The sequence below is a fragment of the Vulpes lagopus genome, chromosome 3, assembly GCF_018345385.1.
Source record: "Vulpes lagopus strain Blue_001 chromosome 3, ASM1834538v1, whole genome shotgun sequence".
In the NCBI taxonomy this organism is placed as follows: Eukaryota; Metazoa; Chordata; class Mammalia; order Carnivora; family Canidae; genus Vulpes; species Vulpes lagopus.
This window is the reverse complement of record NC_054826.1, coordinates 94328567-94350405: the sequence shown is the minus strand read 5'-3', so window position 1 is coordinate 94350405 and position 21839 is coordinate 94328567. Positions and strand designations below refer to the sequence as shown.

Genomic DNA, 21839 nt, shown 5'->3' with positions numbered 1-21839 from the left:
TGATCATCTGAACACGTATCTCTCCCGTATTTTTTCTGTAATGAGTGAAGTTTTGCTTTCTGTGGGCTTCTGGCCACACATCAGTTTGATAAGACAGGGAACACCTATACAGAGAGCAAATACAATTGAGGCTGTTCTGTGAAGCTGGTGTAGGATGCCAGATCCCTGACACAGCTGCTTCTCTCTGTCCTGACGGCACTCTGTGCTACACCTCCAGGGCAGAATGCTCAAAGACCACTCACATAGCATGTGCTTACGAACAGTTTCCTCATTCACAATTTTTTTTCCCTCATTCACAATATTAATTGAAATTTGCCTATGTCTTCCTGAAGTTCTGATATTTGATAGTGCAGGGAATCCTCCTCTTTAAGACCCAAAGATTTTGTTCTTTCTTTTTTATTTTTATTTTTTATTTTTTTAACTTATTTATGATAGTCACACACACACAGAGAGAGAGGCAGAGACACAGGCAGAGGGAGAAGCAGGCTCCATGCACCGGGAACCCGACGTGGGATTCGATCCTGGGTCTCCAGGATCACGCCCTGGGCCAAAGGCAGGCGCTAAACCGCTGTGCCACCCAGGGATCCCCTCTTTTTTATTTTTATTTTTTAAGATTTTATTTATTCATGAGAGACAGAGAGAGGCAGAGATAAAGGCAGAGGGAGAAGCAGGCTGTGGGGAGCCTGATGTGAGACTCGATCCTAGGACCCCAGGATCATGCCCTGAGCCGAAGTCAGATGCTTAATCACTGAGCCACCCAGGTGACCCCCAAAGGTTTTGTTTCTAAGAAGTCAAATTCAGAGCATCACTGGTTTGTACATCCCAAATGATTATGATGTTGTATGTCAGATATATCTGAATCTTTTAAAAAAACCACCTCACTGGGAGAGATGCCTATGTGTCTCAGTGGTTGAGCATCTGCCTTTGGCTCAGGGCGTGATCCTGGAGTCCCGTGATTGAGTCCCACACCGGGCTCCCTGCATGGAACCTACTTCTCCCTCTGCCTGTGTCTCTGCCTCTCTCTATGTGTGTCTCTCATGAATAAATAAATAAAATCTTTTTTTAAAAAAGCAAAACAAAACAGCTTCACTGGGAAATCCAGCCTAATTTTGTGTCAGCACCAGGAAGGAACATTGTTAATTACATTTATTTCTGCTTTCCAGTCAAAGAAGACTGGAATGTCAGAATTACCAAGCTACGGAAACAAGTGGAAGAGATTTTTAATTTGAAATTCGGTAAGTAAGACCTAGTGATTATGTCTTAGTTTAGAAACCTAAATGAAAGGCAGTGTTCTGAATGAATTCTAACAGTTCAGGCCTATGAAAGTAAGTTCCCCAAAACTGGGTTTTCATTTATTTCTGCTACCAAATTTGCTACTTAACCTGAGCCAAGTTACATTATTGCTCTCAGGTTAGGTTTTCTGGGATGTCCAAATGGGAGAGGAAGGGAGGAGTTGGGGGAAGGCTTGGTTCCACTGTACACTTCAAATCTGGCTAACACCGCACCTACAGCAAATAGGTTTCATCGTTTGTTTCAACGTAGATTTGTTGACAGCGGTTTCCTGGAGCGCTGTCTTGAGGAGGATTCTGAGGAGATTCAGCAAGAGTGTTTCAGTTGATTGGGTGTGTCTATCATGGAAAAGGAAGTAAGGAGTGGGAGTGATAGCAATTTCCCCGGGGCCTTCCCATCCATCATTATTAAAAGGTGTTAACGTTTTGTGTCCCAGATATGGGATCTGGAATCTTTGCCTCTGATCTCTCTAACTTGATGAATTCCACTTAGGTGCACCATATGCAACTCATATCTTTCAACAGCAAACTTGGCTCTTTCAGTATGCCTTGGCCCATAGTTTATTTCTGCCCAGAGCACAGAGATCATTTTGACTAGTAATAGAACTATCCTTTGGATTTCCTTAAGTGTTAAAATGTTCTTTTTCAAATTACTCATTTTTTAGGCCCGTTCATCCGTTTTGCACAATATACTATGCAAAATGCTTCTAATAATTGAATCGAGACTTCCTTAAAAAAAAAAAAAATACTGAGTGGATATCGCTAGATGATAGGGAATCTTTGCATAACACATTTGAGAATGCCGGGACGTTAACTTACTCTGGTGATCATTTTGCTATTTATGCAAATACCAAAGCATTATGCTGTATACCTGAAACTAATGTAATGTTATATGTCAACTATACCTTGATAAAATGAAAAATTTTTTAAAAGAATGCGGACAAAAATAAAAGAATGTCTCTTAACATTTTACCTTACATGTGTTATATTTTCTTAACCTACAGCTCAAGCTCTTGGACTCACAGAGGCGGTGAAGGTTCCATACCCTGTGTTTGAATCAAACCCTGAGTTCCTTTATGTAGAAGGCTTGCCAGAAGGCATTCCCTTCCGAAGCCCTACCTGGTTTGGAATCCCACGACTTGAAAGAATTGTCCGAGGGAGTAATAAAATCAAGTTTGTTGTTAAAAAGTAAGTTTAATTTGCCCATGTAGTCATTTCTAGAATCAAAACAGTAAAGTTTTCTTTCTATTTGCAGTGTTTCATAGCTAAGGCTTTGCAGACTGTGATGGGAAGCACAGCTCTGAGCTTAAAATCCTTTAACCTGTGTAGATTTTCTTCTTCCATACAAGGAGAAGGGTGACCCCCCTGCCTTACAGGGGTGATGTTCACCTTGGTCACAGGTACTGTGTTGACTCTTAACATTTCTCAGTAATTTAGTGAAGGATGAAGACACAGATCTGTATCTCTTCCAGTATTCCTGAGGCAGCTCGTGGACAGCTGAGTTTCAGTGCTTGTGTTTCTTATTTACACATCTGCAGGATTTCCATGCTTGCAGAAACTAAACTAGTGTTCATTAATTTTCATTTCATGGAAGAAGTCATTTACTCTTCAAATTCATGTAGCACATTATGGTGGGAGGGAAAAGTGAGAGTTGTTTTTATCCATGACAACAGAATGCATTGTCGCATTATGAATGATAGCATTTATTTAAAAAAAAAAAATCACTGCTTGTGATAATGTTTACTAGCTGTGAAGATCAATAGTATGGTGGCTATTGTAACATTTCTTGGTTTTCTTTATAGACCTGAACTAGTTATTTCCTACCTGCCTCCTGGAATGGCTAGTAAAATAAACACTAAAGGTAAGAGAACATATATGCTTTGTTACACCTCTGTGCATTAAAACATTCTTTATCGTCATTACCTAAATCACACTGAATCATGTGCTCCTGTCTTTTGGGGGCTTTCAGTTTATTTCTTGGCTTTTTAAGGTATTTTATATAATAGGCTCTCCTCCCCCTTTTGAAACATTTCATGAAAATTTCATGTTTGCAATCCTCCTTCATATTCATGTTTCCACATCTATGTTTGAGACTCAGGTAGAGGATTACACTACCACTTTAATTCTTCAGGTTTCTTTGAAAAGACCCAAACTGTATGAATTTTAATACTCTGCTTTTATAAAGCATCTCCTTCTGGGTTTTTGTTTTGTTTTTTACAATATGCAGAAGTGATCACATGCTTCTTTTATAGCCTTGCAGTCCCCGAAAAGACCACGGAGCCCTGGGAGCAATTCAAAAGTTCCAGAAATTGAGGTCACTGTGGAAGGTAAGGCCACTCTCGGTAGGCTTCTGATGATTCTCCCAATTCACTGACAGTGTCCATCAATTCTTCAGTTTACTGTTTGTTGTTATGCAAATGAATTTTTGCAAAACTGGACTTACATGTGAAGAGCTACCTATGATAAAACTAAATTTCTGAATCTTTCTGATTGAAACGTCCACAGTAGTCCACATGATGTTCCTACAGAACATGGTAATCTGCTTGCAGGAAGATCACTAAAATTTTTTTTTCTAATAAATTAAGGGTGCAGAGAGGAACATGTGCAATTCTCTGTCTCTCTCTCTGTCTCTCTTTTTGAGGTGAGAGGGCAGAAGGAGAGAGAGAATCCCAAGCAGGCTCCATGCCGGGTGTGGAACCCAGTGCCAGGCTCCATTTCACAACCCTGAGGTCATGACCTGAGCCGAAATTGAGTTAGAGGCTTGCCAGATGAGCCACTCAGGCGCCCCTTCTATTCTTTTCAGTAAAGTGTTGAAGGGTGGTTTAAATGGCAGTTCCTTGGATTAAACTAGTTCCTACTACATCTTCAGGTTAATACCCTCTCCACTTGCATGGGGTCTGGAAATTTCATCTTTTCAGGTTCACAGTATTAAAGTACTTTGCACAGTGTAGTTGATTCTCAGCCTACTGTTCTTATGGATATCATCTTCCATCTCTTCAATTCACTCAGTAAAAAAGGATTACTTCATTAGGATAATTCTTTGTTATCACATAACTTCAAGTTTTATATTGATGGTTTACAGTACTGGTACTAAGTGGAAACTTAGTCCCCTTTTAGTTATCTTGAGGGCATCTGGCTGGCTCAGTCAGTAGAGCATACAATTCTGTGTGTGTGTGTGTGTGTGTGTGTGTGTGTGTGTGTGTGTTGTTTCATTAAGTTTAGGCTCCACGCCCAGTGTGAAACCCAGTGTTGGGCTTGAACTCAGTGATCCTGGGCTTAGACCTCAGCTGAGATCAAAATTTGGACACTTAACCAACTGAGCTGCCCAGGCATCCCCTCCCCCTTTTTTGAGAAAGAGAAAAGAGTGAGGAGCAGAGGAAAAGGGCGAGGGAGGAGAAAGAGTCTTAAGGAGGCTCCATGCCCAGTGCAGACTCAGAATCTGATCTCATGACCCTGAGAGGAGCATGCAACTCTTAATCTCAGAGTTGTGGGATGCCTGGGTAGCTCAGTGGTTGATCATTTGTGTTGGGCTCAGCGTGTGATCCTGGGTCTGGGGATCAATTCCCACATTGGGCTCCCTGCAAGGAGCCTGCTTCTCCCTCTGCCTATGTCTCTGCCTTTCTCTGTGTGTCTCATGAATAAATAAATAAAATCTTAAAAATAATCTTAGGGTCATGAGTTCAGGCCCCATATTGGTGTGGAGGCTGCTTAAAAAAATAAGTATAAGTAAAGTCTTGGTTATCAAGTAAATGTAAGAAAAATAGAGAAATGAGGAGTTAATGTAATGCTTTAATATGATTAGGTCTATAGAAGTAAGGTTACCAGGTAGAAATTAGGATTGTATTCTGTTGTAAACAACTGTAATTTTACAAAGAGAGATGCCTGTTTTTCTTACATAAAAGAAATTCTGAAGGTAGGTTACCTTTTGTAGCTCCAAAATTCTAAGACTGGCTTCTCAATTTCCTCTTGTCCTTTCTTTCGGGGATACAGGAAGACCCATTGAACTCCAGCAGGTTCAGGTGTACATACAAAGCAAGGTATAGAGGATATTTAGTATCAGCCCTCCCTGGACCCATTGTCAGCACAAGCAAGAAGCTGTTCTAGAATTCCCGAGCAGATTTATTTTTAGATCTCTTGATTGGGTGGGGAGAATTTAAAACTAAATAATGTGCTAACATTATTTCTGCTGCTAACGTGTTATTAGATTTTTTAAGTCTGGGCTCCACCATTTAGTCAAATTACTTAAAATCTCTGCTTCAGTTAGTATATCTATAAAATGGTAAGAAAAATATTTGACTCATACACTATTTTTAGAATTGAGGTATAATTCATATATAAAATTAACCGTTTTATTTTTTTTAATTCATCACTTAAAATTACACAACTCAGTAATTTTTATTATATTCATAAGGTTGAGCAACCGACCGACCGGTCGAAGTCCAGAACCTTTTCATCACCCAGGAAAAAAACCCCATGGTTATAGCAGTTGTTCCCATCTCCCTGTCCCTGCAGCCCCTGGGAACCACTCATCTAGTTTTTTGTCTCTGGATCAGCTTGTTTTCAACGTTTCATATAAGAGGAATGACACACACAGTGGGACATCCTTTGTGAGCAGCTTCTTTCATTTGGCATCATGTTTTCCAGGTGCATCTGGGTTGTAGCTTGTCCTAATTCTCCAGGGCTTCCCCTCCATCCACCTTTTAAGATTTTTGGTTAAATATACATGACATAACAAGGCTTGACCGTTCTTTTTTATTTTTATTTTTTAAAGATTTTATTTATTTATTCATGAGAGACACACATAGAGAGAGGCAGAGACACAGGCAGAGGGAGGAGAAGCAGGCTCCATGCAGGAGCCGGATGTGGGACTCGATCCCGGAACTTTGGGATCATGGCCTGAGCTGAAGGCAGACACTCAACTGCTGAGCCCCCCAGGCGTCCCGGTCTACATTTTTTAAACGTGCAGTTCTGTGCAGTAAGTGCATTCACATTGTTGTGCGACCATCACCGCTGTCAATCTCCAGACCTTTGTCCTCTTCCCCTGTTGAAACTCCACCTGGTCAATACAGAATTCCCCTCACTTAAGTAACTGCCGCTCCATTCTCCACCCCAGCCACACATTTGACGTTCCGTCAGCAACGTACCAAGCATTCCCGTTTCTCCATGTACTCATCACCACTTTTTATTGTGTTTCTTATTTTTTTAAGATTTTATTTACTTGGGCGGGGGGGCAAAGGCAGAGGGACAGACTCCGAATTCATGCTGGCACCCTGTTCCAGAATCATGAGATCATGACCTGAGCCAAAGTCAGACTCTTAACCAACTGAGCCCCCTCCTCAGACGCACCTTCTGTTTCTTACTTTTTGGATAATAACCATCCCATTGGGTGTTCCATTTCTTTCCTTTTTTTTTTTTTTTTTTTTTTTTGGTGAATTACATTACATCATGTGAATGTACCGCATTTTATTTATCCATTTATCATGTAGACATTGGGGACATTTCTGATTTAGGGGTATTATGAACATTTGTATGGACATAAGTTTTTAATCTTTATTTTTTTTAATTTTTATTTATTTATGATAGTCACACAGAGAGAGAGAGAGAGGCAGAGACACAGGCAGAGGGAGAAGCAGGCTCCATGCACCGGGAGCCCGACTTGGGATTCGATCCCAGGTCTCCAGGATCGCGCCCTGGGCCAAAGGCAGGCGCTAAACCACTGCGCCACCCAGGGATCCCATTTTGAGGGTTTATTAAGTACAAATAAATGTTTTAACTGGGATGGTCCCGTGTAATTGCTAATACTTTTCTTGCTTTGCAGTAGTTTCAGCAAGGGAAACAAGATAGGAATGCCCTTTAGATTGGGTAATAAACCCATTTATTATACTAGTTTAGAAACCCATTGTTTCTAATTCAAAAGGAAAGGGCTTAAGATCAGTGATGGCTTGGTAAAAAACGGTTTTGACCTGACTTGAGATGAACAGAGAATAGGTTTATATTACGTTCCCCATGCTGTAGAGGCCCTTGTCCCATGGTAGCTTTCTGTTGCTTAACAAGGCTATAAATGGACTCTAAATGTAAGTAATAGTCATTGAAATACCACTAAACAGTTGTTAGTATTTTAAGGTGATGTATGGAGTAAAAGCTGTGTCCATATCCAGGAACTTTTTGACCATTTAGTGAAGAGGGGAGGTATTTTGTTTGCACTATACTAATACTGTTTTTAAATTATATGTCCTGCTTGTTTGGAATTGTTTTACTTTTAAAAAGTAAAATTTTTACATATGATTTATACACGGTAGAATGTACTCATTGTGATTGTATGGTTTAGGTTTTGAGAAATGTTTGTGCCACCACTTCAGTCAATTTTTTGAACATTTCCATCACTCTGATTTGCTCCCTGGTGCCCTCAGTAGCCAGTCCCTCCCAGTCGGGCCCACAGGCAACCACTGGTCTGCTTTTTGTCACTATGGAATGCTTCTGCTTCTTCTGAAACTTCATATAAATGGAGTCATACTGTATCTATTCTTTTTACGGCTAGCTTCTTTTTCTCGACAGAATGCTTTTTGATTTACACTTGGGGCATATTTCACTATCCCCTTTTTATTGCTGAGTGTTCCACCATGATGTGGATTCACCACATTTTGTTTATACATTTGTCAGCGGACATTTGGTTTTGTTTCCAGCCTTGTCTAAAAACGACACTGTGAACATGTGTGTACAAAGTGCGGCATATGTTCTCCTCCTCTTGAGATATTTAGGAGCAGAATCATGGAGCTGTTAATGTTATGCAAAAGTACTGAACAGTTTTTCGAGGTGGTTTTGCCATTTTACACTCCTGCCAGGCATGTATGTGTTCCAGCTTCCACTCGTCCTCTCGGGATTCGGCATTGTCATTGTTTTAAATTAAGCTTTTCCAGAGGGTGTGTGGTGGTATTTCACTTAACTATCAACCTGAATGTTGCTTCATTAATGAAGAATGATAAGAACTAGATAGTTCAATCAACTCCATTCGGTCTGTTGCTCCCAGACTCCTTTCTGTCTTGCTCTGTTACTGTCAAAGGCTTGGTTTACGAGCATTGACACAAGCAGAGTTGTGAGCTGGGTGCCTTAGTGGCCTCTTGCAGGGCTGTGGTGATGGGAGGGACTGATGGCCTCTCCATGGTTGTACCTGCCAGCTGGCACAGGCTGCTAGAACCAGCTAGCCCACATACACTTTGCTTTCATTGCTATACCATCTTAAGGAAGCTAGCATTTTTATTCAGGAGTTTTGAAATAATTAAAGAGTAGAATGTTGGGTCTGGACATTTTATTGTATTTATTTTATTTTTTAAAGACCTTATGGGGATCCCTGGGTGGTGCAGCGGTTTAGCGCCTGCCTTTGGCCCAGGGCGCAATCCTGGAGACCCGGGATCGAATCCCACGTCGGGCTCCCGGTGCATGGAGCCTGCTTCTCCCTCTGCCTATGTCTCTGCCTCCCTGTCTCTCTCTCTCTCTCTCTCTCTCTCTCTCTCTCTCTCTGTGTGTGTGTGTGTGTGTGACTATCATAAATAAATTAAAATTTAAAAAAAAAAAGACCTTATGTATTTGTTTTAGAGAGACAAAGAGAGCATATATGCGAATGGGGGCTGGTGCAGAGAGAGGAAGACAAGCAGACCCTGTGCTGAATGGGAGCTAGAAATGGGGCTCAATCTCACGTTCCTGAGATAATGACCTGAGCTGAAAATTAGGAGTTGGACATTTAACCGACTGAGCCACGCAGGCATCCCTTGACATTTAATGGAGGATGACAGATACATTTCATATTGAATCCTCCATTCCCACCAACACCTCTAATACTGGTGAGGATTCTAAGGCCATATCCAGGCTAAGTTCAGAAGATAGGGATGGCCACACACATACTGAGGTTTTCCCTTGCTGACATTCAAGGTCTTGTCCACAAGCACATCAGAGACTATAGTGTGTAGTGTATAGTGTGTAGTGGTGAAGACCAAGGAACCAGACTCCGATGGCTGGTATCCCAGCCCCAGCACCTACTGTGTGGTCACCAGCAAGTTACGTAGTCCCCAGGACTCAGTGTCTCCATGGGTACATTGGATGTGGTAATGTTACCTGTGAAAACTAAATTAGTGAACACACAACATCCTTGGGGCAGTGACCATATGCACCTTTCACTGTTGGTAGTGTTGTTGCAAACATTGGAGGTAAGAATAGGAAGTAGGTAACTCAGTAGGAAAATAGTTTAGGTGAAAGCTCAGAGTGTTTTTTTTTTTTTTAATTTTTTTAAATTGTATTTATTTGAGAGAAAGTACGGGTATACTCGGTGGAAGAGGGACAGAAGGAGAGAGAATCTCCAGCAGACTCCCTGCTGAGTGCAGGTCTCCATCCCAGGACTCTGAGATCATGACCTGAGCCGAAATCAAGAGTCAGACGCTTAACCTGCTGAGCCCAGAAAAGCCCAGAAAGCCCAGAGTCCATACGTATATTCTACAAACTAGGAAATCGGAGTTTGAAGATGTACCTTTAGAATGTTGGTTATTTTCTAAAGAAAATATGAGGAAACTTAATTTTTTAAAAATTTCCCACTATTTTGACTATTTTGTTTTTAAATATTGCTGGTTGGCTACAGATTAAAATAAACTATTTAATCATTAGGTGACCCTACATAAAGAAGAATCAGGGTCAGGGATTTATCAGAATCACCTAAACAGTCCTCTTCATTCAATGGAAAAACAACTGGTTTCCTAGAACACTATTTCTAAATTATACTAAGAATTCAAAGGAAAGAGGCACCTGGGTAGGTCAGTGGGTTAAGCTTCTGAGTTTGGCTCAGGTCATGATCTCAGGGTCCTGGGATCAAGCCCCCTTTTCAGGCTCCCTGCTCAGTGGGAAATCTGCTTCTCCCTCTCTCTCTGCCCCTCCCCATCTGTTAAATAAATAAGCATCTTTTTTTTTCCCCCCAAAGGAAGGATGTGTCCAGAGTCAGCTAGAGAATCTAAAGGAAGATTTCTTAGTAGAGATAGGATAACCGTACCTGACGTTGTGATTATGATCAAGGGTTGAAAGGAAAACACATAAGCAGACATAGCTACCCCAAAATTAGATGGCTCCAAAAGGGCTCGAACGAAGCATTCAGTGAGTCAAAAATACCTCAGATCTTCTGGAAAGCCAATTCTGTCTGGATAAAAATGGCTGAATATAAGGATGGAAGTAGAAGGATGGGTGGATGTGGCCTGGGGCCTGTGTGTCCATTTGCATTGCACAGTGCCTGTGTCCTGTTTGAACTTGATTTGGTTTTTAAGGGGAATCACAAGCAGTACTTAAACATGATGAAATATGTGCATTGATTGATTTTTTTTTTTCTTTTAATTTTTCTTTAGGCCCTAATAACAACAACCCTCAAACCTCCACGGTTCGAACCCCTACCCAGACTAATGGTTCTAATGTTCCCTTCAAGCCTCGGGGGAGAGAATTTTCCTTTGGTACATATAAATTTTATTTTTCTTAATTTCATCCATTTGAAATAAAAGGAACCAATACAAATATGTTATTTTTCTAGGTGAATTGTTTTTTTTTTATCTGGTAAGTCAGTATATATGAGCTATTAAAGGCACTATAATAGCTACTTAACCCCTCTGTGCCTCAGTCTCTGGATGTGTAAAATGGGGATATTACTTCTGCCTCATGGGGTTAGTATGAGAATTCTAAGTACTAAGTTATTTATTTATTTATTTATTTATTTATTTATTTATTTATTTATTTTTTAGTACTAAGTTATTTAAAGGGTAGAACCATACCTGGAGCATAGTAGGTGCTATCATTGTTTTGGTGGGAGGTTTCTTGGTTTTCATTTATTTTTAATTTTAGCCTATGTCATTTATTTGTGGCCAATGTATCAGTAATATGATAAAACAGTTTAATAATGTCAGATTAGAGTAGTTGCCAAGATATGACTATGCTAAAAACCTGTGTATTTTTTTGTGTGCTTGTTAAAAAATGTACAATAAAATAAGAATGCTGAGCATAGATGTATTTTGCTAAATATTGCTAGTAATGGTCTCATTTTTCACTTGCAGAAGCCTGGAATGCCAAAATCACAGACCTAAAACAGAAAGTTGAAAATCTTTTCAATGAAAAATGCGGTAAGCTTATTTTGAAATGTTAGTGCTAAAATATATGGTGGCCTTTTTTCAGTAGAAGAATGTGCACAGAATAAAATATTTAGCATTTAAATTTTACGGTCATTGGAAGTGCGTGCATTTTGCAAGCATGAATGCCATCATTTCTCCCACTTTTCTGAGCCTGCAAAATGAACAAATTTTTCTAAGATTGAAAGTAATATGATCTTTAAATATATATATATATAATTTTAGTAGCTACAAAATGTAATTTAAAATGCATTTTTAAAAAAAGTTTGAGTTTTGAAAAGTGATGAATGTGAGAAATAAGAGAAACTCTGTGTTTTACAGGCGAAGCTCTTGGCCTTAAGCAAGCTGTAAAAGTGCCGTTTGCATTATTTGAATCTTTCCCAGAAGACTTCTATGTGGAGGGCCTGCCTGAGGGTGTGCCATTCCGGCGGCCGTCCACTTTTGGCATTCCAAGGCTGGAGAAGATACTCAGAAACAAGGCCAAGATTAAGTTCATCATTAAAAAGTAAGGGCAGTTAGCAGAAACAAGACTGGCCTTGAAGCCGGTACTTGTGATGCAGGCAGATTGGTACATGGGTTCACCTCTGTCAAGACAAAATGAGCTCTAGGAATCCCCCAAAAAAGTTCTTTAAGCTGTACTTTCGTAGATTTTACAATTTTTTCATAATTGGTAAGAAAGGAAAGGAGGACTATAGCTTGTCAGAGGGATAAAAACTTGATAGTGTTAGGTCTACCATTGTCCTGTTTTTAATGGTTGATGCTGCTGGGGTCTGAGGTGTGCAGTTTTAATAAAGTCCTGTGATTTCTCCAGCTTACAGAATATTTTCCCTTTCTTCGTTTATTTTTTCTAATCTGTACACATAATTGTGGGGCCTGAACTCGTGACCCCGAGATCAAGTGTCGGGTGCTCTTTCAACTGAGCCCACCAGGCGGTGCCCCCAGAATATTCTAAATTTCCATCTGCAGGGCAGCCCTGGTGGCTTAGTGGTTTAGTGCCACCTTCCACCCAGGGCGTGATCCTGGAGACCCAGGATCAAGTTCCACGTCAGGCTCCCTGCATACAGCCTGCTTCTCCCTCGCCTGTTTCTCTTTCTCTCTCTCTCTCTCTAATAAATAAATAATCTTTACAAAAAAATGAAATAAATTTCCATCTACTTTGGAGGTCTGTGAATTAGGCTACCACAACTGAAATGGATGGAAATAATCAGAATTTAAAAATATGGGTTAGGGGAACCCTGGGTGGCGCAGCGGTTTGGTGCCTGCCTTTGGCCCAGGGCGTGATCCTGGAGACCCAGGATCGAATCCCACATCGGGCTCCCAGTGCATGGAGCCTGCTTCTCCCTCTGCCTATGTCTCTGCCTCTCTCTTTCTCTCTCTGTGTGTGACTATCATAAATAAAATAATAAAAAAAAATTAAAAATATGGGTTAGTGCTCAAGAATTATTTGAAATTGATTGAAGTGAATTTTAGATGTCATTTGTTTAACGCTTGCTTTTGAGTCATGTAGCAGTATTGTCAAATACCAAAGCTGACACTGCCAACCACAATGGCCCCCTTTGGTACTTCTTTTTTTTTTTTAATTAAAGATTTTATTTATTTATTCATGAGAGAGACAGAGAGAGCGGCAGAGACACAGGCAGAGGGAGAAACAGGCTCCATGCAGGGGGCCTGGTGTGGGACTCGATCCTCAGACCGAGGATCACAACCTGAGCCAAAGGCAGACACTCAACCGCTGAGCCACCCAGGCATTCCTCCTACCTTTGGTACTTCTGGCCAAGTGTGTAAAGGTCTGGCAATAGCTAAAGCCTCTGCTTGTACTGCTACTTCTTTTCTTTTCTTTTCTTTTCTTTTTAAGATTTATTTATTTATTTATGAGAGAGACAGAGATACAGGCAGAGGGGAAAGCAGGCTCTCTGTGGGGAGCCCAATGTAGTACTCGATCTTGGACCCCCATGATCACGCCCAGAGCCAAAGGCAGATGCTCAACCACTGAGCCACCCAAGCATCCCTTTGCTTCTACTTCTTAATAGAAAAAGACACATGCTTAAGTTTTCACAAGCCTGTCCCTGTTTACATGCTACCCGTGAACAGTGTGCTCCATATGTCCATCCTCAAGTCTAGCACTGACTGGATTCTTCCAAGGTTTAGTGGAAACCATGGACCGGAGAAGCTAATATAAGCTAGGCAGGACTGGATAGGCATTGTGATCATGACTAGAATTGGGTTTTTTGTGTATGTTACTTTAGACGAGGGATGTTTTTTCTGTTCTTCCATTACTAAGTTGAATGTATATGTATAGAAAGTAAAATTTTAAAATCTTTGTTTGATCTTTAATGTTTTGCTGTTGGATGATTAGCACACTTTTTTTCCTCTCTACTTGTTTTTCAGGCCTGAAATGTTTGAGACTGCAATTAAGGAGAGCACCTCCTCCTCGAAGAGCCCTCCGAGTGAGTGTTGGAGTGAGTGCTATGGAAAATGTGCTGTGAGAAAATTATTTTGTTGCATTGACTTTTTAAAAAAGATTGTTGAAAGAGCAGCTACCGAATCAAAACCAAGAAAGCTCATTAAAACTCATGGTTGTGATTTCTTTACAACTTTGAATTTATTTAATATAAATGAGAATCTTTGTGTGTCTGATGCTGTACTAAAACACGAGAAAGAGAAAAAAGTAGAGGGTATAAACCATCTGTCAGGAAGCTTAATCCCCCCAGGATGACAAAATACACCAGAAGAAGGAACAACCCTTGTACAAAATTGGGTTAAATACTGTATTGTGTAGTCTGAATTATAAGCACATCGGTAGAGCTAATTTAATTACATTTTGCATGTCTTCTAATCTGAAGTTTCTGTTTTAAGGAAAAATAAATTCATCACCCAACGTTAATACTACTGCATCAGGTGTTGAAGATCTTAACATCATTCAGGTGACGATTCCAGGTATGATGTTTCTGTCTTTCTCTTGTTTGTGGGGTTTTCCATGTTTGGGCTTTCACTTGACCAACTCAGGTTCCTGGAGCTCGCTCTGTGTGGTGCAGTGCCCCCGCCCGCCTTGCAGAAAGCACTCCCCAAACACATTACCTCATCAGTTCCTTTTCAGAAAGCTCTAGGCCAGATGCAGGCATGAGCTAGTACCTTTTGTCTCATTTCAGAAATTTGTTCTAAAGTGCAGGCAAAGCTCCTTGTAACAGGAACAAAGGCAGAGCATTTTCATTTGTGTTGTTAGAGTCAAATCACTTGATTAAGTCATTTCCATCTTGATCAGTATAAAATACTGAAATCTTCTGAAAACAGGAAGCAAGTTCACTCAGAGCACCTCACAATTAACTTGGAATTAAAATTGCATTATTAAGCTATGACTGTCCTCTTACCTTTTCTAGATGATGATAATGAAAGGCTGTCAAAAGTTGAAAAAGCCAGACAGCTCCGAGAGCAAGTGAATGACCTCTTCAGTCGGAAATTTGGTGAGTTTGGTGTTTGCATGGTGCCCCTTGCAGTGAGCTAGGACATTTCCTTCCAGTGACATCTGCACAATGGATTATGCTCAGATAGCTGTTATCTTCCTACATAAAAGGAAATAAAGTTGGAATGCAAGTGTTCGAGTTTCTCTAAAGTTTTTTCCTAAGGAAATCTTAGCTGTGTTAGACTCTTGATGAAGATCGCCATCAAAGTGAATAGAATTAAGGTTCAGAGGTAGGGTAGTTTGTTGTGTACTGTGGCCATCATTAACCGTGGAAACCATCTTTTAAAATGTTGCTCGTGTGCTTTCTAACACTTTAGAGATGATAGATTGATCTGTGCTTTTATGCTGCTTATCTTGTTCTAGGTGAAGCTATTGGTATGGGTTTCCCTGTGAAAGTTCCCTACAGGAAAATCACAATTAACCCTGGCTGTGTGGTGGTTGATGGCATGCCCCCCGGAGTTTCATTCAAAGCCCCCAGTTACCTGGAAATCAGCTCCATGAGAAGGATCTTAGATTCTGCTGAGTTCATTAAATTCACAGTCATTAGGTAAGTGAGCCTTCCCTGCTTGTTCGTCAGAATGAATCTGCAGATCATGAGGCTAAGTCATCTTCCAGAATATAGTTCTATGTAATAATAGAATCAGGTTTTCCATGTAGCAAAAGGAACACTTAAAATGCTTGAGTTCTTCTACTGTGGGATTCTTTTCTTCCTGAGCTGACTCTTAATTCTCTAGTTTTTAAGGCAAGGGGTTAGCGAACTATTGCCTGTGGACCAGATCCAGCCTGCTGTTTGCTCTTATAAAGTCTTATCAAAACAGAGTCACATACAGTTAGCGGTACATAGCGTCTACCACTGCTTTCAGTTTGTTTGTTTGTTTGTTTGTTTGTTTGTTTGTTTGTTTGTTTGTTTGTTTGTTTTTAGGATTTTATTTATTTATTCATGAGAAGCACACACAAAGAGAGAGAATGGCAGAGACACAAGCAGAGGGAGAAGCAGGCTCCATGCAGGGAGCCCGACGCGGGACTCGATCCCGGGTCTCCAGGATCACACCCCAGGCCAAAGGCGCGGCGCTAAACCACTGAGCCACTGGGGCTGCCCTGCTTTCAGTTTATAGGCTAAAACGGAGCAGTTAGGACAGAGACAGTATGGTCTGCAAAGAGCTGAAAATACTTACTGGCTGGCCCAAGACAGAAAACAGTTGGCCAGCCTGTGTCTCCTCAGGCACCTCTTCACAGGCTCAGGTCAAACAGGGACCCGATCCCAAGCCAGCCAGCTCGTTCTGTGTCCTTGTCTGTACTATAAAAGTGTAGTTGTTATCTTTGAGAGCAGGAATGATGATTAAACCTACACTTCAGTGACATCATGAGATTACATTCATTCATAAGTGCTCATCCCAGTAAGATATTCAGTGGATGTCCTCTTTCCCATCTGCCTAAGCAAGGGTCCATGTAGTCTCCACCCTTTCCGACCCCCAAAACTTCACTACCACTAAATCTTCACAGTCAATTCCCTGGCAAGCTCCCTCTGTATCTAGTAGAAATCCCTTTGGACTGGTTCTTCGAAATAGTTCATGTGGTAACCCCCTAAGGCGTTTTGTCATTTGCTCCTCTTCTCCTGGTACCCTTCCCTAAAAATCTTGTTTCTATCCCTTTTAACCTGTCCCTTTTAACCCATGTCAGCAGTGTGTGCTCTTCCCCAGGGGACTGGGTGAAAGCCTGCTTCCACTAGGGATGTCAGTGGAATTACTGCACTCTTTTTTTTCCTTGGCTCCTATGTTTTCACCATTGTTCATGTGACCTTTTCCAGTGATCGTTGGTATTAGTTATTCATCTGTCCATCTGTCCATAGATTAAGAAGTATAAGATTGAAATGTAGTTGGAGGGATGGCTCAGCGGTTAAGCATCTGCCTTCTGGCTTGGGGCGTGATGCTGGAGTACTGGGGATCGAGTCCCGCATCGGGCTCCCTGCATGGAGCCTGCTTCTCCCTCTGCCTGTGTCTCTGCCTCTCTCTGTGTGTCTCTCATGAATGAATGGGTAAAATCTTTATAAAAAAAGGAAAGAAATGTAGTTGGATAATATTGCTCATTCTAACACATAAGTGACGGGAGTTAAATCTTAGTTAAATAAACTGAATGTACTTGTACATTCTTGTAGAGTAAAAATAAACTGTTACACAATTTGTTTTCTCTCTCTAGACCGTTTCCGGGACTTGTGATTAATAACCGTGAGTAGATTTCATGGAGTCTTTTTCTTTTTCTTCTTTTCTGGGGTGTGAGAGACTGTTGGTGTATACATGCCCTTTGCTCACAGCACGTAATGTTTTACCTCACCTACAGCGGTAACCAGGCAAATTTGATGATTTAGCCCCTGTGTAAGAGCACTAGGCACTTTCTGCATGTAAAATGGGGTTAGTTGCTCAGTCTTTTATTTATTTTATTTTATTTTTATTTTTATTTTTTATTTATTTTTTAGTTGCTCAGTCTTTTAAATCTCAGTTCATTCATTTGTAAAATGGTTTTATTGTACCCATTTTGAGAGTCATCGAGCATTTTAAATGACTCCTTCATTGTCAAACATCTTAAAACGGATGAGGGAGCTCCTGTCTCTGTTTGTAAATAAACTTTTATGAGAACATTTCCTGGCCCCTTTGCTTATGGCAGAAAGCTTGGAAAACTGTACCAGACCATTGTGACCTGCAAAGTCTGAAATACACACTAACTAGCTCTTCATGAAAAAGCTTCTTGACTCCTCACGTAGAGCAATACTTGATACGTTCCATAAGAATAATCTGTATTTGATATTATTACTGCAGTTCCTTTATTATGCAATTAAAGTGCTGAAATAAGATCTTTTAATGTGATGTCACTTGCTTCTGTTAATATATAAGCCAGGATCTGGCACATGTTGGGCTCTCAAATATCGTTGCATGAACAAATATATGTGGTTTTCCAGTTCCCTGAGGTTCATAACACTTAAAATCGTTTTTTTAGCAAATACTATACATACATGTGTTGGTCTGTATTCATTTGGCTATGCCCCTAAACTACTATGGTTCTTTTTTTTTATAGATTCAGCTTTTATTATACTCTCTATCTTGGCCAAGTATGTTCGTATCTGATAGTGTTAATAATGAAAGAGCATATAGACCTTGTTTCATAGACTTTTAATCCTCCTTGTGACATTCGACTTGAATCACACCAGGGAGCTTGGTCATTTACAGAAATGTTTTTTTCTTTTAGGGTTTTTGTGTATGTGTGGGGGTTTTTTTAATTGTTTTTTGTTGTTGTTTGGTTATTAATCCCAGTGCATCTGTTTTCTGTGTAATTTTTAGTTTCAAAGAGTATTGTATTTAAGCCTCCCCCCGCCCCCAATCTTTTGTTTAAAATATTCAGTTTTTTTCTCATCCTTATGCAGTAGTATATAATAGAACTTTCTGGTAATGACTATGAATTAGTTATTCTCATGGGATATATCAGTACTTTTAATATGTGTTCCCTCCTTTCATAAGGAAAATAGCACCTGTTCTGGCAAATTTGAAGCATCCAAGTAGAGAATGGTTGTAAGAATGCTTTTCCGTTGTAATAGCCAGCCAGTAAATTATTGTTTAAATGAATTTGCTTTATTTTCAGAGTTGGTTGATCAGAGTGAATCAGAAGGCCCAGTGATACAAGGTAAATTAAGTGAGGTCAAACAAACATTCCTACTTTTGCGACAAAGTGGATCACATGAAATTGTGGATAGACCTCACTTGCTTACATGTGCCTAACTTTAGGGAAAGTCATTTACACACTCAGACTTCGTGTTTATGAATCCTGTCTGTGTTCAGAGGTCTGTTGTGTTCAAGCTCTGGGTCCTAATAGAACAGTGGGCCACATGCCATTTGACTGCACTGTCCCGGTCAGGCAGAAAGAAGGCTGGGAACCCTGGGAGGCCAGTGTTGTAGAGGGTAATTTGTTAGTGACAAACATGTCTTTCTGACTTTACTCTTTTATACCATTCGTATCTAATGCTTGTTATCAGCCACATTGTGTCAGGTGGAAATCGTGGCTTTAAAGAAAGGTCCCTTAGAAACTAGGGTTGAGGCCTGCTACTGGGATCCACTTGAAAGCAACAAAAGGCATTTATTTTATCAAACAGGAATCCACAGGAAGGGAGGGAAAGACCTTAAAAAGGAACTTCTTTCTCGTGAGAGCTATGTTAATTGCAATTTTTATTTAAGACTTTGGTTGCTCCCATTAACTTAGCACATGTCAGAAGAGGAAATTTGGGGGAGCCTAGGTGAGTCTAGTTGAGTTGTCCTGTTGAATCCCAAGCAGCTGTGGCTGCTATTTGCATCTGGGACCTGTGCTTTGTGTACAGTGTCTGGAGAGCTTTCTCCTTGCTTCCTCTAGGACCTGTAAGTAAGTGAGAGCAACTTTAGGACTTTGTTAAGATAAATCTTCATGTGTTTCTCTTCAGAATCAGCTGAGCCCAGCCAATTGGAGGTTCCTGCGACAGAAGGTAAAAAGGGTTAGTCCAGCTGTCAAACACTGAAATTCCTTATGAGTGCCTTCAGAAAGCATTGATTGTGATTTTCATGCCACCTCTTCTAAAACCCCTGCAGTTGTGTTTTCTTTTGTGTTGAGGTGAATTGGATCTGTCTTTAGTGTCCAGAAATGTCTTGTTAGCGGTGACTTGTGGTTCTTTTGCTCTGTTCTCTCCAAATGACTCTTAATGAATGACTCCTGAACCAGTTCAGTGGCCACTTTCTAACCTAGATTTTTAAATAGATAAGTAATATGGTGTTTGTTACCTTGAAAACTGGAGTAACAGAATTTAGAACTGATTGCTAGAACATGGTCTCTGAAAATGTTGTTTTTACTATCTCATGATTCCTATTAAATCATTTTAGTGCAGAGTTTGGTAGGAGTGGGTTTATAATCATACAGATTTGCATTTATAGTGCGACTTACTTACCAGTTCCCTTTTGTTTTTCTCCCACCCCACCCCACCCCCTTTGTTTTTCTTGATAGAAATAAAGGAGACTGATGGAAACTCTCAGATCAAGCAAGAACCAGACCCTACGTGGTAGACCTCTTCCCTCCTAGGGTAAATCCGCTTCTGTGTCTGGGGTGCCATCTAGTGTCCGTCTGAACCTAGTGTATTCACACACACCTAGAAGTTAGTTTGTTTGCCCTGCTTCAGCCATAAATGATGCCCCTCCCCCTCCTTTGGGTCTTAGGAAGTCAAGTGTAAGCCCTACTGAATGATTTGAGTTAGAAGATCAAATAGAGAGATTTTCCTTAGATCAATATTTGTCTGTGAATCAAAGATGAAAAAACACTTTTGCCCTAAAAGGAAAATAAATCTCATCCTCTCCATTGGAATTCACTCTGAATCCGTAGAACTACTCTGACAAAAATAGTATTTGCAGAGTCTGGCTGAGATTCAACAAATCATCGTGCGTCTTGCATAATTAATCTACAGCCTTGAACCTGCTCTTCCAGACTTCTTGAACTTGGCCAAGTCACACCAGGAGTCTGCCCGCTTGGTTCTTTGGTCCCATTGAACCTCGCTAAGCCTGAGCAGTTGAATAGTTGACATGATGGTTGTAGGGTCTAGCTTCACAGTAGTTGGCTCTGATCTGTACCTGATGGTGTACTTTTTTATACAAAGACTTTTTCTTGGTCTGGATATTTCATAGACTTAGTCCAGGTCATGGCCTTACGTGTTGATTGAGTTTTGATGTTTGCCACTGTTAAATTCCTGTAACTGGATTAATGTGGTTTCTTGCTTGTTTGTTTTCTCTCCTATTGTAGCTTAAAGTATCAGTGGGTGAGAAGAGCTTTTTGGACCTGTTACTGCCCCAAGCTGTGTAATATACTTGTATAACAGAAATACCTTCTATACAAACCTTTTTTTCTACTTTTAGATAGAAATGTCTACTTTTTCAGCAGTTCTGTGAATTGAATTAAAGAGCAGAGTGACTGTAGATTTGGAATGGCTGGTTTACTTTGGAATGTATTATAAGGATTTTACAGCAATGCTGGAAAAACGACAGGGAAAATGACAGGGATGAATCTCATCAGATTTTTTACGTATCAACAGAGCCTTCAGCTATGGTGTTTATTTTCCAATCAAGCGAAGATCTCTCCTACTGGAACATCTCAGCTCCTGCAGTGAAGAAACACCTGTGATAGTTCAGTCCTTTTAGTTTTTCTATTTGAAAAATCATTTAAATGATCCTTTTGTTCACGGCTCTCCTTGACGACTGAGTGAACAGTTAGTATCTGTATATTTGACTAAACCTTTTCCTAAGCTATCTATCATGGTTCATATGTTTTTTATCATAATTAAAAACAACCACCATCTGGATCACCTAACAAGCCAGTAAGAGGTTAGTATGTCAGCGTGTGGCCTGTAGATGGAATACTGAGGACCTCTTCCATGGTGACTGTGCGTCCAAATAAAGTGCGTGGCCTACTGGAAGTGTGAGATCAGGTAGGAGTGTCTGGGCCAGCTCAGCAACAGACACTAAAGCCTCGCGGTCACGCAACCTGTTGTGGTGTAGGTTTCTCTGGAACACTTCCAGCTCGGACCAGACTCCAGGGGTTTTCATCGCCTTCATTGTTTCAGAACTCTACTTGTAACATTGAGGCTCCAGTGTGGGGAAAGAGAGGCCAATAAGCTAACGACGCGCCCTCTGATATTCTGCGCCATTTTGTGGGAGAATCTTACCTGGGTTGGATTTCACAGACAATGAGAGTTGTAAAATACCAGCTATGAGAAGCTAGAGTATGTGATGGCATAGAGTTTTCATTAGCTTTATCACAATATTCACGATGGAGAATTATATTACATGGTAGCAGAAATAGGCATTTTTATGTGTTGCTTATATTTTACCTCAAATTAAATTGTAGATATAGGGTAATAAATAAAATCCATCCATGCCTTTCACACACTAA

At 40.4% G+C, this 21839-nt stretch overlaps 1 protein-coding gene across 12 annotated transcripts in view; it reads left to right on the top strand.

The window, feature by feature from the left end:
- GTF2I (general transcription factor IIi) overlaps positions 1-21839 on the top strand; it is an 84980-nt gene extending 63141 nt beyond the window's left edge. For 6 of the 12 annotated variants that reach the window (XM_041747897.1, XM_041747893.1, XM_041747895.1 and 3 more), the window contains 16 exons: positions 1164-1235; positions 2294-2477; positions 3092-3150; positions 3542-3616; positions 10667-10768; positions 11363-11428; positions 11756-11939; positions 13823-13881; positions 14291-14371; positions 14812-14895; positions 15258-15441; positions 17091-17119; positions 18525-18566; positions 19354-19395; positions 19908-19983; positions 20694-21839. In XM_041747897.1, coding sequence (XP_041603831.1) covers positions 1164-1235; positions 2294-2477; positions 3092-3150; positions 3542-3616; positions 10667-10768; positions 11363-11428; positions 11756-11939; positions 13823-13881; positions 14291-14371; positions 14812-14895; positions 15258-15441; positions 17091-17119; positions 18525-18566; positions 19354-19395; positions 19908-19966 — 1322 coding nt within the window. In that variant the 3' untranslated portion in view covers positions 19967-19983; positions 20694-21839. Of the gene's footprint in view, positions 1-1163; positions 1236-2293; positions 2478-3091; positions 3151-3541; positions 3617-10666; positions 10769-11362; positions 11429-11755; positions 11940-13822; positions 13882-14290; positions 14372-14811; positions 14896-15257; positions 15442-17090; positions 17120-18524; positions 18567-19353; positions 19405-19907; positions 19984-20693 lie in introns of all 12 variants that reach the window. The other 6 variants (XM_041747896.1, XM_041747890.1, XM_041747892.1 and 3 more) reach the window with 1 other exon arrangement.